At 44.1% G+C, this 19,320-nt stretch overlaps 1 protein-coding gene across 1 annotated transcript in view; it reads right to left on the bottom strand.

Moving 5' to 3' along the window:
• LOC122187704 (store-operated calcium entry regulator STIMATE-like) overlaps positions 1-19,320 on the bottom strand; it is a 29,271-nt gene that overhangs the window by 8,368 nt on the left and 1,583 nt on the right. The window contains exons 2-4 of the mRNA XM_042885466.1: positions 9,097-9,145; positions 6,929-7,024; positions 3,720-3,841 (exon numbers count right to left, since the gene is read on the bottom strand). Of these exons, the coding sequence (XP_042741400.1) occupies positions 3,720-3,841; positions 6,929-7,024; positions 9,097-9,145 (267 nt within the window). The remainder of the gene's footprint in view (positions 1-3,719; positions 3,842-6,928; positions 7,025-9,096; positions 9,146-19,320) is intronic.

Below are 19,320 nucleotides of genomic sequence, written 5' to 3'. Positions count from 1 at the left end.
CAGTGGGACCAAGCACACACTCAGCAGGTTTGCAGATGACACCAAGCTTTGCTGTGCAGTCAGCACACCTGAGGGATGGGATGCCATGCAGACAGACCCAGGCAGGCTCGAGCAGGGAGCCCAGGTGAGCATCGTGAGGTTCAAAAAAATTCAAGTATAAGGCCTTGCAGTGGGTCATGACTCCACTATCAGTACAAGCTGCAGGACGTAAAGATAGATGCCAAAAAAGACTTGAGGGTACTGGTGGATGGCAGCTTGACATAAGCCAGCAGTGTGCCCTCACAGCCCAGAAAGCCAACCGTACTCTGACAGTGTCTTCTGTTAAGCACCACCGTTCATTGCAGGAGAGTTGGACTTGATGACCTTCAAAGGTCCTTTCCAACTCAAAAGTTTTTCTGACTCTATGAAATTAGAAGTTTAAAGCTGATGTTGAAGCCATAAAGCCCTAATTTCATTTCCAAAGTTTCTGACAGCCTCTCAAATTCTGATTTTATACCTGCTGAGTAGAACTTGCATATTTAGAACATTTGCTAATCAGCAGAAATCCTGTTACCAAAAAAAAAAAAAAAAAAAAAAAAAGCACATTGAAGATCATTAAGATTGAAAGACTGAAACTGAAAAAATTGGAAGTCTCAGCAATGACAACTATAGCCACGTCCTGAGACACTTTCTTATAGAAGCGCCAACTTGAAGAATCTCTCCAAAACGACATTTAAAAGCTTTATAGTAAGCATCTATCTACCCTGTAGGTAGGCTAAAATGTGTTAAGTTGCTCTGCAAGTCATAAGCAAAGGGCTTGGGGGAAAAGATGCAGCAGAAACAACTTCTGAGCTTCTCCATGTGAGAAGCAGAGACCGCAGCCATCTATTTGCCAACAGAGCTCGCTGTCAGCCAGGGGAATTTGGTCACCTGTTTTCTACTCCTCGCAGCTAATTCGACCTAGTGCAAGAAGGGAGGGGGAATGCAGGAAACATTCTTTTTGGTACAGGTCACAGCTGCTTTTCTCCTCTTTACATACTCAAATATATTAACTGATTCCACGCTTCTATTACAATCCAGCTGCTGATGTAATGAATCTGAAAATACAAAGCTGGAAATATGAAAACAGATCTAATAGATGCAAAAATTCTGACAACAAAGCCCTTGATGGAGCCCCATGCTAGTAGGTTCATAAATGAGCACGCTGTACAAACAGCACCCATGTTGGCACCTTGGTATCCATTCTCTTCCTGAGACATTTATGCTTAAAAACTACCCTCCATATAAAGAGTGGCTTTTAAAACCAGCAAGACAACAGCTATTTTTATGACAGCTTCTCAAGTAATGAATCACCAGGGATCAAGTAATAGAGCTAAGATGGGAAATGAGCTCACAGTGAGAACGAGCTTGAGACAAACGATTATTTAGGCTCTAAAAACACAAACAACATCACTCAGTCAAAAGAAGAGACTTGCTCATTTGTGGGCTTTGGTTTTCCATGCCTGCAAACCAACTGAAAACACGCTCGTCTTCAAGCAGACCTTCTTTGGTACTTCAGATAAAACATCATAAATCCCAAACACACCTCAGTGAGCAGACACCTCACCGTTCATGGATGCTACACATCCATATTTACCTCCAAACGTGACTGCAGTTCGGTCTCCTGTCGTCACAACACCTCATTTATTCGTTTTGAAGAATCTTATGAAAAAGAAGAGTTTTCCCAGAGCCAAGGCGAAAAGTTTTAAACGAAATGGTAACACGTGGGATTTGGTTTCAGAAATGACAGCAGTGCTTAACAGAAGAAAACAGCTTACCCTTTTTAGACAGTTCCTGACTTCTTGCATAAGGCCTAACCTTCCTGCCCAGTCACCACCAGTAGCTTTCCATCTGTAACCCAGTTCTCTTTATACTAGAAGCATTTCCCATACAACTAATGAAAACAAAGATATACAGTACACTTTTTATCAGTCCTTATCACAGCCTGTTTAATAAAAAACAAACAACACAGGCTAAGGCCAGGAACAGCATACTAATGAGCATACAACAGGGAATGTCACTAAGAAAGAGATCTGACACCGGAAAGAAAAGCTAATTACAAAGGAATTACTGAACTTCCTACACCACTTACACTTTGTTAGATCTGCTACCTGAAAATGGCAATGAAGATCCTTCATTGCCATTTTCAGGTAGCAGATCTAACAAAGCCAACCTCAGCACAAGAAATATAGCAGTTATATATATATATATATGGCAGTCCCAGCCAACCTCAGCACAAGAAATATAGAAACTCCAGTCTGAGGACTTGTCTGCAGAAACTAGTTCCTTTTGTACACACAGTGAATTCCCAGATGCTTTAGTTCTGGGCCTAAGCTACCAGAAGAGTCAGATGAGCATCAGTCCAAGGAAAAGAGTGGAAACACTTAGACAGTGGTACATGGGGAAAAAGAAAAAAATAAACAGAGTTGTGGCAGTGCAGATTTAAACAGCTTAAACGGTCATAAGCTGCAGCCTAAGAGATGCACATTCACTCTACGATAACCACTACACATCGTGGTACAATTTCTCATAAGCTGGGCATACATCTATTCTGAATTTCTAACTTTAAAAGCAAATAGCAATTAACGTTATTTGATATAATTAAAAAAAAAAAAATCCCAACTTATTACAGTACTTGAACACAGTCCTTATTTACTTTTTATTGTTATCCACTTTGAATACTTTCTTAGGAAAACTTCCATCCCCAGGCAGCCAGCCTAAACAATCTGAAAAGTTCAGATTGAACAGAATTGAATGCTGATGACAAGAACATCTCCATGAAGTTTTTCTGCACCTGCACAGCCCCAGCTTCTGCAGGTCAGCAGACTGCTGTGACTATCAGAAGACAAAACCCACAGCTTCACATGAAAATAATTTCACTACTCTGCCCTTTAGCCAGTAAGAAAGACTTGGGCATTTTTCATCAAGCCCTGTGTGCAGGAGTTCAAGTAAACCCTACATGAGGACAAGCACATTCTCCTCACAAAAATATGTGCTCGTTTGAAGAATGCTGGCAGGATGCTGAATCTGATCTTTATGCAATGGCATCTGGTGCAGTGAAAATTCTTATGGGAAATGATAATTCTGGCTACCAGTTATTTAAAAACATTTCATAGTACAGTTATCTTGCTGCTGTTTTCTGTGGGATTAGCCAATGCTAAGTAAAACAGTACTGCAAGTAAAAACAGAAATCCAAGCAGTTGTTCCAAAGTCACTAGCACTTAGAGACTCATTAAATAGTGGATGGTGATAGGACAAGGGGGAATGGTTTAAACTGAGACAGGGGAGGTTTAGATTGGATATGAGGAGGAAGTTTTTCACCCAGAGGTGGTGAGGCACTGGAACAGGCTGCCCAAGGAGGCTGTGGATGCCCCATCCCTGCAGGCATTCAAGGCCAGGCTGGATGTGGCTCTGGGCAGCCTGGGCTGCTGGTTGGCGACCTGCACACAGCAGGGGGTTGGAACTGGATGAGCACTGTGCTCCTTTTTAATCCAGGCCATTCTCTGATTCCATCATTCTATAACTTGTTAAAGGCTTTGCATGCCAAGTTACAGAACTTGCAAGAATGTAAGTGACAAGTGAAATATTACAAAAGCTATTATGACAGCTGTGCTACAGCTTAAAGATCAGCTAACTGTTAGCTGAAACATCCTGGAATTCTGTTTTGGAAAGTGTTCCAGTGCAAAAAGAGAAACATTTACCATATTCACCAAAGCGCAGGGACTCCCACTGCTGCCATTCCACAATGGTGCTGACTGCACGTATACCTGCATAGATTAACAGCATTCCTAATGTGGCATCTAACAAGAAGTTGATAAGGTACCTGAAAAGAAAAACAAAGATTAAGCAAGAAGCACGGGTCCGTTTTCCAGAAATTCAGTATATTTTATATCTGCACCTGATAAATCTGTATATTTATTGAGAAGCTGGAACACTTCAATTAATTTTTACCCACTTCTGTAATTACCTAGCATGACACTTAAATAGTTTTATCAGAGTATCAATATTCTGTTTCAGACCTTAGGCTTTAGCTTCAACTTACATTCCTGCCAACGTTGGGTGCAGGTTTGTGTGTGCATGCAATGCCTGCAGCCACTATCAAAGCCACACTTCAAATTATTGAGGGGTTCAGTGGAAATAATCTACCTTAGCACTTTAGACCTTATTTAAAGGACATCTGAAATTGAATCCAGAACAAACCTTCCCACAGAACAACTAAGGGCACTGGACACAAGACTGGTGCACTATCAACTGCTTCAGGAGGAACTTCTGCAATCTTACCTACACTTTAAAAAACTGCAGAGATTGCTACGGGTTTCAAATTAATTCTTAGGCCCATTCAATGGACTTCTGAGTGCCTCATGAACCCGTGTGGTTTGTTTACTACTGCTCCACTCTGGCTGAACAAAACAGCAACTGAGAAAGAGACGGCGAAGGTCATCCCTGCTGCAAGCCACACAGTGAATCCCTGTAACTGAGATGCTTATTTGGCAGTTCCCAATGCTAAAGTAAACTCTAGAGTCCATAGGTTCTTATCTGCAGTGATAAAAATAACAGATCAGAGCTTTGGGCTTCTGCTGATGGCAGAGTCAAGTGCACGTGGACAAAACAACATTAGTAAGAGGAAAGCAAATGCAGAACACGTGCATTCAAAGCAGTACAGGAGGAGCGGTTCTGACCCTCAAAAATCCTATTCAAGCAGCCACTCAAGAGCAAAAAAAATTAGACATGCCCTGCTTCAGCCAACATGCAACTGTAAGCTTCTAAAAAACAATTATTTTCCAACAGTTGCACGTCAAATCGTAGTTTGAATGAACTTTTGTATCTGACAAACTAAAATCCACACTGAGCATTTAGCAAATGAAGCACAGCAACTGCAGGGATCCACAAGTCGGTCAGGGCCACCAGGGGCTGCTCTAAGCCTGCAGCAGAAGGCCCAGCTCTGCCTGCTGCCATCCCACTGCTGTGCTGCAGGCCAGATGTGCTCCCAGCCCAGCAGCAGCACCCAGTGCTGAGGGACATTGTTGCTTGCTTTGTTTGTTGAGAGTCCTTCCAGCCACAAGGCACCTGTCCAGAGGTTGTTTAACAGGTGCTTTGTCAGCTTTCATCTCACCCTGCCTGAGTTAGAGCACTGCAATACCAAGCTGACAAACACTTGCTTCCAGTCCTAATTCATTCCAAGCTCTGAATCACAGTGTCCTCTAAAACAACATTTTCTGGTTTTGTTCTGAAAATAACCCACAAACTACACAACAGAAAACTATCCGTGGTGAAGTTTGCCGAGTTAAATTACTGTTATTTGAACTCACAGGCAGAAGTGCTGCCTCTACTCAGCTATTTGCACCCATTCATACACTTAAGGTGTATTTCTGCCCAAGAAAGGAAGAGTGGCTCTGGCTGACGTAGCACACTGTCTTTCTGATGATAAGTCCTGGGTCCTCGCCTAAAACACTGCACAGCTCCACGCAATTATCCTGAGGATGCTGAATGACACTTCTGCTTCCCCTCCTCCTGGCTGCTGTGTGCCACGATACGTTTGTGTGAACAGTGGGATTTGAAGGTGAAGTTATGTAGACTATACAGACACACGCCAAAGACCTTTTGTTTTGGAACCTCAGCAGCCTCAGAGTTCTTAGATTTTAAGATGCTTTACTGAAGTACTAGCTTATCTTTAAACACTGATGATTCTAGACACGTTTTCATTAGCTTACTTAAATACATACATGAAAATGGAACAAAAGCAATTTGCACCTTTTATAAATCACTTGTATAGATCATGGGGAAATTAAGTTAGTAAGGAAGAGAAATCCAACAGTGATGCCTGGTATTACTGAAACTCTCATGATTATATCTTAACCTCTGCAGTTAGTGTGTTACAACAATGCATTTTCCCTACCAAAATGCTGTGGTGGGAGGAGAAAGACAGTATTTTACCAGCAGATTTATTGCACGTAGAAACAGAATAAGCTAAGGAGAAATAAAGAGAAATCTTTAGGCTTATGAAACACCACAAACATATTCCTTGAGTCACTTAACTTCTTTGGTTACCGAAGGGCAACAGTGAGCAGCTGCCATCATCAAAATAACTGCCTTTGGTTCCAAGGGGCAAAGGAGTAGGCTGTGACAAGTAATTCCCCTGCTTCTATTAGCAGAAATGCGTAGGCTTCTTTGAGCATGTGCCTCATCAAGAACAAACCCAAACAATTACCATTTGCTTCAGTAGCTCCTGTGACGAGCCTGACAGGGTCTTAGTCACAGCCTCTTCAAGTTGAATACAGCACAGTGAAATGCTTATCTATTTAGTCACACTGCTCCTAGTGTGAGACTGCAATATTCGTTTCTGTACTAACTGCCTGGGTATCAAGCAAGACTTCCTGCTTTTAACAGTGACAATTATATTGCAGTAGATGATGTAGGCTTTTGAAGGACATACAGGTGTGAAAGATTTTTGATTATTATCCCTGTACTTTATATTAACACCTTGCTGCAGAGAATGGTGAAGCTGGAGTTGAGCATACACAACTTCATGTCCTCTGGTCCTTGGTACCTTTTATCTCCTTCAGCAAACAGCCTCGTACTACAATGTGCACCCTAAGTCCTCATTAAGAAACTGGAGGAGGAGGAGCAACAGTTCATCCTCAGTCTAAAGCATCCATGCACAGACCAGAAAAAAACCCCAAAGCAAGCAAGCAAGCAACAACAACAAAAACAACCAAAAAACCAAACCACTTTCCTAGGTCCTGACTGCCTGTAACAGAGCAAATTTTGGATCCTAAATTAACTAAGCTTCAAACAAAGGTCTTTGAAAGTGCCTGACTTCTTGCATGAAAATTGCATTAGTCTCCAAGTATAGCAAACTCAACAGCAGCACCCTTCATATTCATCAATGGTTCAAAAATGAAGCACTCACAGTGAACAAGGGTCTTCTTCAGTAAGGTCTGATAAGTAGACGTTTGCAAAATGGATGAACAACATCCCTATGGCTTGCTTGGAAGTATCTAAAAACCTGCATAGAATAAGAAAACAGCTATTAAGAAACATACAACTGTTTACAACACAGTAGGACACAGCAAATTTATATTGAAATTTCAACCCAATTATTCATTTTTCATAAAATAACAACACTAAAAGGTGAAAAGCCAAGGTAATTAACTTACTTAGCAATGTTCCACTTTAAGTTCAACCCTTTGGAATATTCTTCCTTGAACCTTGCTGACAGTAAATCAAATCATACCAACTTGAGGCCTTATTTGAAGACTGTGGAGCTCCTCCTGGTATCACATGCATCATCCACAAGCTAATCTTCACTAAACCTGGCTCAATCTTTAATAACCTTCTGTACACAACGAGTATCCCAGGCTCACAAAACATTTCAGCTCCTTTACAGTTTTGTGTATTTGGCAAGTTTTTGGGAGGGACAGAGGGAAAATTGTCATCACATTCTTGTAGGTGGACAATTTAATAGCTAACTTCTTTATCTGGTGCATTTTGCTAAGATGCCTTCGTGGGTATTTTTCACCTGAAAGCATGAAGAAGCCTCAATGAATTTCAGCTAAAGCTCATTTGAACAGGAGCAATAGCCTTGAAACCACTACCTCCACAGCAGAAGACAAAGATGGAAAGAAAATAGTTTACTACTCACTGGGAAAACATTAAAAAACACTTAGGTACAGATTCAATATTGATTTTGGTCCCTTATCATTCTTTTATTATCTATTTATTGTTATTATTACAACTTCCCAATATTATTTTTAAATACTGGAATCACATCACAAGTATTCTATAGACAAGAGTGTGCTCTTTATACAGCTCAACACTCACCTGGCCTGTTGTTTTTATGTCTTAAAACCAGCCAACCAACCAAACCACCCAACCAAACAGACCCAAACAACATTTCATGCCCGAATTTGTCTGCCAATTTGGTATTAAAACTTTACTCTCCCAAATACACGGTGCAGCACAGGGCTGGGATGAGGCAGGAGGCCAGCACATCACTTATCTAATCACTACAGCATATGATAAATAACGACACTCAAGTCCCACAACTAGATTATTGGCTTAAAAATTGAAAGCAGCCAGACTGAACTGCAGACTGAGGCAGGCTGTAAACAAAGAATTGGTATTTACTTTTTCCATAAAATAAACATCAGGATTAATTACGAACAGCAGCGTTCTTTCAGATGAATTTCAGCCATTGGAAACACGCCCAAAGCTAACACTTCTGTAGGTTCCAAAACCTGGAACAGCAGCATAACTTTTCATCTGTCTCAAAACAAGTGTGGGTAATGCTGGCATCACTACAAGAAAACAGTATTTTAACAGTAATAAAAACATGTTTTTATGCTATATGTTGTTCTATGATTTCATAAGGTATTATCTTTCATCATCATGTTTTCTATCTTACAAAAACAGGGTATGGAATATGAAGCTTTGTTGAAGTTAAGAGCTTGTGCAAGTTTGTAAATGTTAAGATGTGTCTCCATTGCAGTCTGCCAGTACTTGAAGGGAACTTTTAAGCAGGAAGGGAATCAACTTATTACAGTTTATAGTGACAGAACAAGGGGGAATGGCTTTAAGCCAAAGGAGGGAAGACTGATGTGAGATGCGAGGACAAAATTCTTTACTCAGAGTGCTGGCAGTGCTGCCCAGAGCTGTGGGTGCCATTGCTGGAGGTGCCCCAGGCCACGGAGGGGCCCTGGGCAGCCTGAGCTGGGGGGCAGCCAGCCCATGGCAGGGGCGAGCTCGATGATCTGTAGGGCCCCTTCCAATCTAAGCCACTCTTTGATCTTAGGGCAGTTCTAGATTCTAACTTCAGGAGAAGGTGCAACTTAAAGCTGTATGTCTGAAGGTATCTTTGTGGTGATATCTGGAAGCATATCTGGAAGGGAAATACCCAAAAGAATACATTTCATTGACCAACGTATTTTAGTAATTGTTTTGTTCATCACATTCTTGTCATCATGTGTTTTGGTTTTTTTTTTTTTTTTTTTTAATTAGTATCATATGCAAACAATCATTCTCTCAACACATAAAACACCCAAGAAGCCACACTGAAGGACTGAACCTGCAGCCACGTACCATATCCTCCAAGGACGTCTTTCATGCTTTGGTTCTCTTAATCGTTTTACTACAAAAGAAGAAAAACAATTGGAGATAATCAGCAACTCCAACCACGAGACATAGTGAGAAGTAAAAGCAAACCTCCTTGCAGAAGCATTATACTCTTCAATAAGTCAGGACTTACCCAAGGCATTTCACTTTATCCATCCCTGAAGACAGATTGTAAAAGAAAACCCCATCCCTCCTATTACCCACTGACCAACAGCCTGCTGCCAGCATCCCCACACAGAGCAATCACCCACTGCCTGATTACCATTGCCACAGCCGTATCCTTTATGACCACACAACCATAACATTTAATTTCCCATAGTAAAGCATGTTCCAAATATTAGAGCAAGTAGTTTCTTTCACAATTTGGAGACCAAAATCCAAATAGGAAAGTGTGGCTTTCAGGGTGGGGGCAAACTATAACATCAGAAAGACATCAAAAGGATGAGTAACAAGACAAACATATTATCTGACAAAGCTTATTTATTTTCTGGATGACAAATTAGACTTTTGTTTGCAAACTGAATTCCAAACAAGGACGGATTTTAAAATCAGATACTGCTTTCACAAGAAGGTTTGATAGCCTACAAATAAACAAATAAAACACAGACAGACCAAAAACCACCACCAACAAAAGAAACAGTATTAAAATAGATGTCAACTACACAGAGGTAAAAAGCCACAGATAAGTGTGGCTATTTCAGTACTGATGCTGCCCACAAGACAAGCTGGTGTGTCCCCATGAGCCCAGTGGAGCAGAAGCCCAAAGCAGGATGGAGAACATGAACTTTGGGCTCAGAAGGACAAGCGTGACATCCATCCCTGGGGGCACCTCTGGGATGCATCATCCCAACCTAATGGAAGACGGCATGGGATGCAGGGGGGGAGCATTCTGTGATTGCACAGGATTTGGAGGAGAGGATGGGAGGGATCAAAGTGATTTGCAGAACAAGCTGGAGGAAATAGAGAGATAAGGGATAAAAACAGCCTACACAAACAGCAGCTGCTCCATAGCCCTGCACTGCCTCCTGCACACAACCTGTCCGAGCTTACTGAACTCCACTTCTAACTCTCTTTCTGGGTGAGAAAACCACTTTTCCCCCACTGGGTGGCAGCTGGAGCAGGAGACCACCACAGCCTCTGCTGCCCCATCCCAATGCCCCCCACAGGCCAGCTGCTGCTCCAGCTGCACGCCGCTCACTCAGCTGGCACATGTCAGCAGCACACCAAAGTTCCAGGCAAAGAATGGGTCCACTTCCCTCTACTGCCCAAAGCACAGAACCAGAGCACCTGAGGTTCAGTGTACCCTACCAGAGCCAACACCAACCCTGAACAACAACTATTCGTGCTATCATTTCAGAAGTAGTCTCCTAAAAAAAAGTGGTCGTTGGAAATCAAAAAGTGGCAAGAGGAAAAGACTGCATATGCACACCAAAGAAAAAGTTGTAACAGCAATAGTCACCGTGGGTCTCCGTGAGCAGCACGCCATAAATACACAGCTTCTGCTACACCACGAGCAGCACCCAGATGACTCAACCAGTTCACAGCTTACAGCAAGTACTCCCCAGCCACACCAGGAGCTGATAATACCTTCACTTTTGCAAAATGGGGCAGTGCACAGCTGCTGGTTGGCTCCTGGGGGAGCAGCCCCCACCTGCCCCAAACGGCCATGCACTGGGTGCTCAGCCCCAGCAGTGCCAGGCACACGGCACAGCTCACTGCTGCTCTGAGAGCTCAGCAGATGAAGAGTAATTAGCTGGGAGCATTCAGAATTTCACACTCAATTATAAATGAAGAAAGAAGCGCTGGTAGTTTATACATCTGATGCCAGAATTCTTCAGGAAAGGAAATAAAAGCAGTTCTGCCAACAAGCGCGGGAGCTGCCAGATGGGCAGATAACAGACAAGACAGCACGGAAGGCAGAGCATTTAGTAATGCAAGCTCAAGCTCATTAGTTGTCTCCTGTTTCATGAAGTTGCTAGCAATAATGCAGGACAGATTTCACTTATTTTAAACTTTATTTTGGAAGGCTGTCAGAACCTCTGCTCTGCTTACGTTTTTTCCACAACAGTAGGAACTGGGTCTGTTACAAATAAACACCACTAATTCCCCCAAATCCTGTGAACAGAAACAATGTGCTGCACCACAGGGCAGCTACTGCTGAGTGGTGTCCCCTGTCTTATCTCCTGTTTGAACCTCTCTTCTTTACACAATAAAGCAAAGCTTTTAAGAGACTGCAGTTGAAGTTTCACTTGAGCCCCCCATTACCTCCTTTAGCAGCAAAGGAATAAGAAATTACAGATTTCCCCAGATCAACCTTGCAACAAACATCACAGCAATGAGAATGAGCTGAAGCAATGCCTTACAAAAGGGAAACAAGTCTGTAAGCTACACACATGGCTAAAAGCTTCTGTGACACTGAAGAGCTCAATATCTCTTTCCATTCAGAGTTTTTTAAAAAAGAACATCATTTTTCACTTGTGTGTTTTAAAGGGAGGTAATAAATGTATGACTTTGTTAGCATGAAAGACTGAAAGCAGCAGCGCTTTTGTCATGCTGCTCATTTCCCCAGACAAAACAGAGCAGCGCTGTGTGCCCAGTGTTTCACTTTTCACCCCACTGTTAATGCATAGATTCATAAAATGGCCCGGGTTGGAAGGGACCTCAAGGATCATCAAGCTTCAACCCGCTGCCACAGGCATGGATGCCAACCTCCACATCTAATGCCACACTACACTGCCCATCCAGCCTGGCCTTGAACACCTCCAGGGATGGACGGGGCATCCACAGCCTCTCTGGGCAGCTGTTCCAGCACCTCACCACTCTCTCTGTAAAGAATTTCCCCTGACATCCAACCTCAATCTTCCCTCCCTCAACTTCAAACCATCTCCCCTTGTCCTGCAGTTATCTCCCCTTTCAAAGAGTTGATTCCCCTTCTGTTTGTAGGCTCCCTTTTTTTAAGGCAAAGCTTTCCTGTCAGACATCCAACCCACTCAGCAAAGATTCAGACCCAAGCTCCTGCTCTCAGTTACCGGCCTGTTTGCTGGGCAGCATTCTAGAGGTCAAAACCTGTGTGCAAACTGTGCTACGCAAACAAGAGGACTCAAGCCCTTGACTCCTGGAAGAAATGTCAAATGTACAGCAGTGATAAAACATTGCAAGCAAAGGTTAAGCAGCACAAATCCATATTACTGTGCACTAAGCACCAATTTATGACATGCAGCACCATTTTCACCTACTGCTCAATAACAGATAAAGCTTTCCTGACATCACTAGTACAACAGGCATCACTGAACTTCAAGGCATTCACTCCAGTTGTTGTCAGTCAGCAGCAGAACCCACAGTACTGCCGAAGCATGGCAACAAATGCCCCCATCAGTGAGCTTATCAACCAGGCCTGCAGCTGCAACAACCTTAAAAGCAGAAGCCAACTCCCAAATGAACCTTCAGACAAATGCAAAAAGCACGTGAAGCTGTTCCTCTTAGTAGAAAACAATGAATACAGCCAAGGGAGGCCAAGGGTGGATTCGCCCTGCCTTTTAACGGCCACTGAAATCCTACATAGCTCTTGCTAGCCAGATTTATTCTTATGCTGAAGGAACAACAGAAGCACCACATTGCAAAAGCGAGACTCATTTCACATAACATCAACCAAAAAAAAATTGCAAAAAGATACACAACCAACTTTCATAATCTTTTCCCAATAACAAACATACGAATGGGAAGCTGACGGCCAGCTGCCACGTGGTACTTCCACGTACACTTCAATATAGCGCCTCTACCAACAAGGTCTTTGATCGGTGCAGATGAAAACGGCAATAATTTCCATGTGCAGGAGCATTACTCTTAATGATACAGCTTTGTACCTCCTGGCACTCGTGCAGCTTTCATAAAGGCCTCACAGCACTCAAACGCCCGCACCATAGAACGCACTGCTGTAAGAAAGCTCGAGCGTTTAGCATCAGATGAACGAGGCAATTTTTAAGCTCAATTTTAAAGCTGTCTAGACTACTTCATTCTTTATCATTACAATTACCTCCCACAGAAAGCATTCAAACCCTATGCAGATAAACTAAAATATGCTGCCAGTCACACCATCACCCTCAAGACAAGAAAGGTATGCTGAAATGAGATTTTACGAGATTTAATAGCTGATGTTTTCCAGCATCAGTAAGAAATTAAGAGCAATAATTCTAAAAGAAATAAAAATTACTGAGAATAACATCTTAAAAAAATGACTGGAGACAGAATACGTATGCTGTAAGTTGTGAGTAGCTGTTTTAAAGTCTTTTTTGGCCCATGGAAAAATCTGTACTTTTGGCAGTGGAAGAAAATGACGGAAACAGCAACAAAAAGCAAGCAAAGGCTGTGTGGGTGAGTGCTCGAGGTGATGTGCTGGCCTGCCTGCTTTGGAGCTGCCGAAGACTGATGGGACCAACCCTATAAAGCAGTGCTTGGCCAGACTTCGAGCATTTTACCAGTTATCAGCTCTCTAAAGCAGATTACCTTTGAAACCCCTAAGAACTTAGGGACTCCTCTCCCTGGCTCACCTCCCAGCCCCAGGTCTTAGCTACTTACACCATCTTCCTTCACTCAGTGTGTGTTGTGGTAGAGAAAAGGGAAACAATAATAATTATGACAAATAAATATATACATATGAATGCATACAAGTGACACACAAGCAATTGCTCACTATCCTCCAGCCAATGCCCAGCTGGCCCCTGAGCAGCGGAAGAGAGCAAGATGAACTCCCACCCCCTACAAATCTCCTGCCATGTGATATCACTATGGAATGTATATCAGTATGTATCTATGGAGTATATATCAGTATGGAATGTCCTTTTGGCCACTTTCAGTCCGATTCTCTTCCCTCCCTGCTACTTGGGCCCTTTGTGCAGACGCCCTTGGCTCTACAAACTATAGAGCAGCAACTACAAACATCAGCGTTATCAACATTGTTTTTCTCCTAGCACCAAACCATAGCATCAAACCCGGCACTCTGAAGAAACCAATTCCATCCCGGCTGAAACCAAGACAAAGCAGAGGACAACGCACACCTCTGAGGTGCAGCACAGGCACCAGCTCCCCAAAAATAAGAATATAAACAAACTGTGAGGCTGTGCAACACATAACCCAGAGCTGGTGGTAGGAACACCTCGGCACCCTGAGCAGCAGCGGGTACAAGCCGAGCTACTCCTGACTGAAGCACCATCCCACCTCCACCCACAAAGGCAGAGCAGTGCAAGCTCCAGGCCCGTGCTCAGCCTGCCAGGAGCAGCAAATGTTCTGCATTCTGTAGGGTGCACTTCTGGCTGTGATCACAAAGCCTCTGAGTGGGACTGTGCTGTGAGAAGGTGAGCATTTCCTGCCTGCAGACGTGGTTCGCTACATCATCAGCACCATCCACACAGATAAGATCTTGTCAGACACTTGCTTAAGTCTGCAAACTTCATTAACCATGAAATTAATATCACTACAGAGTGCAAAAATGCACGGTGTGTTTGTGCAAATCAGCTCCTTACAAATTCAATTATAAAGCATTACTCAAGAACATCAACTCATTATGCAGATTGCAGTTAAACAACAGGCTAGCTAACAGTTCAGAAGTTAGTTCTGATTAAACACAGCTTTCAGTTTCTGGCTAATTTATCATTTTAATAATTTCCAAATGTCAAAAAAATTGCACCCTTTTTTCTAAACATTTCATGATGTGAACAACATGCATAATTATGCTCAGAACAATCTTATCATCTGGAGCATAATTATATCCACAGAATCACAGAATGGTTTGGGTTGGAAGGGACCTTAAAGATCACGTAGTTCCAACCCCCTGCTGTAGGCAGGGATGCCTCCCATAGCCCAGGTTGCTCACAGCCCCAGCCTGGCCTGGAGAGCTTCCAGGGAGGGAGGAATCTACAGCCTTGTTGGGCAACCTGTTCCAGTGCCTCACCACTGTCACAGTAAAGAATTTCTTCCTAATATCTAGTCTAAACCACAATTCTCTCTTTCAGAACCGGATGCAGCACTTCAGGTAGGGGCTCTTGAAAGCAGAGTAGAAGGGAGAACCACCTCCCTCTACAGGCTGGTCACACTTCTTGTGATGCAACACAGGATGCAGTTGGCCTTCTGGGCTGCAAGCGCACACTGCTGGCTCACGTTGAGTCTTTCAACAACCAGCGCTCCCAAATCCTTCTCCTCAGGGCTGCTCTCAAGCCATTCTCCTCCCAGTCTGTATCTGTGCTCGCCCCAACCCAGGTGTAGGACCTTGCATCTGGCCTTGTTGAACTTCATGAGGTTGGCATGGGCCCACATCTCCAGCCTGACCAGGTCCCTCTGAACGCAGCAACAACTGAATAACAGGAATCACGTAATGTGTTCAGAGCTAATGCAATAAGCAGGCTCTACACAACTGTTATGAAAAGTTTGTTTAAAAAAAAAAAAAAATCTCTTTTTAAAACAAAAATACTGACATAGCATTTCCAGAAGACTTGCTGCATTTGGAGACATGGAAATACTCAAGACCTGACATCATGAGGACGTTAAGACAGCCTATAAGTTGATATCACCATCTATTCTGCACACAGAAATTTTTCTGCAGTATGTCCAAGTAAAATCCAAGGTAATGTAGCTTAAGTGGTGCTACACATTATGAGGAGATTTCTCCTGTGTCCAGTGAATGCAGAGATGCACATTTAACTGTGCCACAAAGTAAGAGTGCCCCTCTGTGTCCAGAAATCAGAAACAACTCCAAAATTGTTACTCCTTCATTCAGGGCTTTTTTCTTCCTAAGGCAAAAAAAAAAAAAAAAACCACCAAAAAAACAATTGAACAGCTCCTGACATGGTCACTACTTATTTCTGCACAGTGATGCATGGGAGTAACACCTGTCTGTTTCTTGCAGAGCCTGCAATGAACAGAAGTACATATTTTAAAGAAAACTACGGGAAAAGAAAGCAAGCCACTGACTTCTACCCACATGGCTGCTTTATTTTTTTTTTTTTTTTTTCCCTCGTTGTGGTTTTTAAAGCACCTCCCATTTTTGTCTCCAACACCAATGAGGATGCCCCCGGAAGGACTGACGCTTCATTTAATTAAAACAAGAAACAAGCACAGGGCGCAGCGAGCAGCATCTCCGCACATGGGGACAGAAAGCTCCGCTCATCTCAGTGCAGCTGGGCCTGCTGGGCGCAGCGCGGCCCCGGAGGGCCGTCAGACAGACGGACGGACAGACAGACATACAGGCATACGGACAGACAGACATACAGGCAGACGGACAGGCGGACGGATAGACAGAGAGACAGGCAGACGGACTGACAGACATACAGGCAGACGGGGTCCCGCAGCGCCCGGAGCTGTCCGTGGTGCTGCCAGACCGCGCCGCCCCCCGCCCTGGAACTGAACTAGCCGCGCTCCAGGAAGGCACGAGTCACAGAATCACAGAATCACAGAATGGCCAGGGTTGGAAGGGACCTCAAGGATCATGAATCTCCAACCCCCTACCACATGCAGGGCCACCAACCTCCACGTTTAATGCTAAACCAGGCTGCCCAGGGCCCCAGCAGTCCTCTGCTAATTGCACTGTGCGCGTGAACCACATGTTGCAAATGAAGTGGGAGGAGCAGCTTGTGACAGATAGGTAAAGGGACTGGCAACAGGACTCTTCCCCATAGCTTTGTGCAGCTTTAGCCCATGAAAATGGTATCATTTACAATGATATGGAATCACAGAATCACTCCAGTTGGAAAAAACCTTAAAGATCAACAAGTCCTACCACGACCCAACCATTCTACCCCGACTAACAACTCTCCACTAAATCATGTCCCTGAGCACCACATCCAAAATGTTTTTAAACACATCCAGGGATGGTGACTCAACCTCCTGCCTGTGCAGCCCATTCCAGTGCTTAACAACCTCTTCTGTAAAGAAGTGTTTCCTGATATCCAACCTAAATCTCCCTTGGCACAAGTTGAAGCCATTTTCCCTTGTCCTGTCACCAGTGAGAAGAGACCAACCCCGCTCTCACTGCAACCACCTTTCAGATATTGGAGGAGAGCAATAAGGTTTCCCCTCAGCCTCCTTTTCCCCAGACCGAACAGCCCCAGTTCCTTCAGTCTCTCCTCACAGGCTGTGTTCTCCAAGCCCTTCCCCAGCCTTGTTGCCCTTCTTTGGACCTGCTGCAGCACCTCCATCTCCTTTCTGTACTGAGGTGCCCAAAACTGAACCCAGCACTCGAGGCCACACCAGTGCTGAGTACAGGGCAGGATGACTTCCCTGGTCCTGCTCACCATTCCTGATCCCAGCCAGGATGCCATTGGCCTTCTTGGCCACCTGGGCACGCTGCTGGCTCATATTCAGCCCACTGTCCATCACCACCCCAAGGTCCCTTTCCATCAGGCAGCTTTCCAGCCACTCCTCCCAAAGCCTGTAGGGTTGCCTGGGGTTGTTGTGACCAAAATGCAGGACCTGACACTCAGCCCTATTGAAACTCACACAGTTAACCTTGGCCCATCGATCCTGTCTATCCAGGTCCCTCTGCAGTGCCTTTCTCCCCTCAGGCAGATCAACACTCCCTCCCAACAATCTACAGTGATATCACACATGTGGGAATACTGTGTTAGCACGTTTATCAATAAACCCTTAATTAGAGAATGCTCAGAAAGCATCTGGCACTTCTGGCAGAATACACTGTGTTACACAAAAACATTTTAAATGAGCTTTGTGGCACCAGTGATAAAATCCGAAACTATTGCACCAAAAAATAAAAGCCAAGAAGCAAATATCATTTTAAACCAACATCGCTGTGAAGTCAGGTAGGCACACTGTGACACACACCCTGAAGCTCCAATAGCTGCCTTGCTGGCCTGAAGCACAACCAACCACCCCTTACGGCAGTGGAAACCCATTAAAGCTTCCTGTTATCAAGTGGCTTGGCATCCATAAACTAGGTTGGAAAATTACACACACCTAGGCAGGAGGACAAGAGCAGAATTAAGTAGCAGACTTCAAAAAAGCAGGCTACAAGACTTGAGAACCAGTGAGTGGGATCCAAAACAGTCACCAGACCAAGATGATGTTCCAGAAAGAGGTAATTTTTAATTGGCAAATTCCCTTTTGTAGTGAATTACAGACCACAGCTAGCAGAGGAGTGCAGAAGTGCTCTACCCTGACTTCAGCACAACTCCTGCTGTAGAACAGATGCAGTGTTTGTGTGAAACATCCCAGGGCACCTCTGGTTCACACCCAGTTAAACTGAAGGACAGCAGTCAGAAACAGCACAGCAGGCTCTGGCACCACTGTGTTCACCACTTAGTAGGGTAACACAGCAGGAGCTTACTGCTCTGGGATGTGGGCAGAGAGAGGGGTGATGAGGTGTGAAACCAGCAATCACAATTCGGGATTTCTCAGGCCTGTAAGAACAAATGCAAGCTACTCTTAGGCTATAGGAATCAGTGAGCTAAATGCAAAGGAAGCTTGGGCTTGGTTTCCAGTGGCTGCTCCACTGTCCCCATCACACCACTCCAGATGCCAACATCACAGGAACATCCTGGGGAGGCCATGGTGAGACCTTGGAAGATAACATGCTACTGGAGGAGAGCAGAGAGCATAATGTCAGAGCAGCCAGGCAGGTGCCAAGCTGGAGTGACAAATACTAAGCAGTTTTGCCTTAGAACAGTCCTTCAGTCATTTGTAGATGGATGTCCAGTAATGAGGTACAAAAAAGTCCTGCTCACTACTGTAACCAGAAAAAAATATTTATGTAGTAGAATGCGAGCACAGTAAGAACCACCTAGAAAAGGGCAAGCTGGGGTCACCTTTTGGTGCACCCATTTAACAAAACTTCTTGTTCAGATGTCAAATTGATTATTTTTAAAGGAAAACTGCCTCTGTGCATAAAGAACAATTCCAGAATACATCTTGGTTGATGTTCTTTTCATTTCTTTTTCTACAAGGGGTTCTGGACCAGTAATGACAGAAGATCTCCTCGTAGGGTTCCCTTCTGAGGAAATTTAAGCAGCAGCCAGGCAGCCACGTGCCCTCTCCTCCCTGGATTGCTACAGAGAGACACCGTGCACAGCAGTTCGGCTCTGCACCGAGGATTAATGTCATGTGGGCAGGCAGCCCACTGCTGACCCAACAGCTGTGCCGAGCCTCAGCCTGACCCTGACGCAGCCACTTGTCCCTCAGCACTGCTAC

Source organism: Lagopus leucura, unplaced genomic scaffold, assembly GCF_019238085.1.
Source record: "Lagopus leucura isolate 7727_CA_CO unplaced genomic scaffold, USGS_WTPT01 Super-Scaffold_100050, whole genome shotgun sequence".
NCBI classification, from domain to species: Eukaryota; Metazoa; Chordata; class Aves; order Galliformes; family Phasianidae; genus Lagopus; species Lagopus leucura.
Note: the sequence above shows the minus strand (reverse complement) of the source record. Positions and strands in the feature narration are given on the sequence as shown.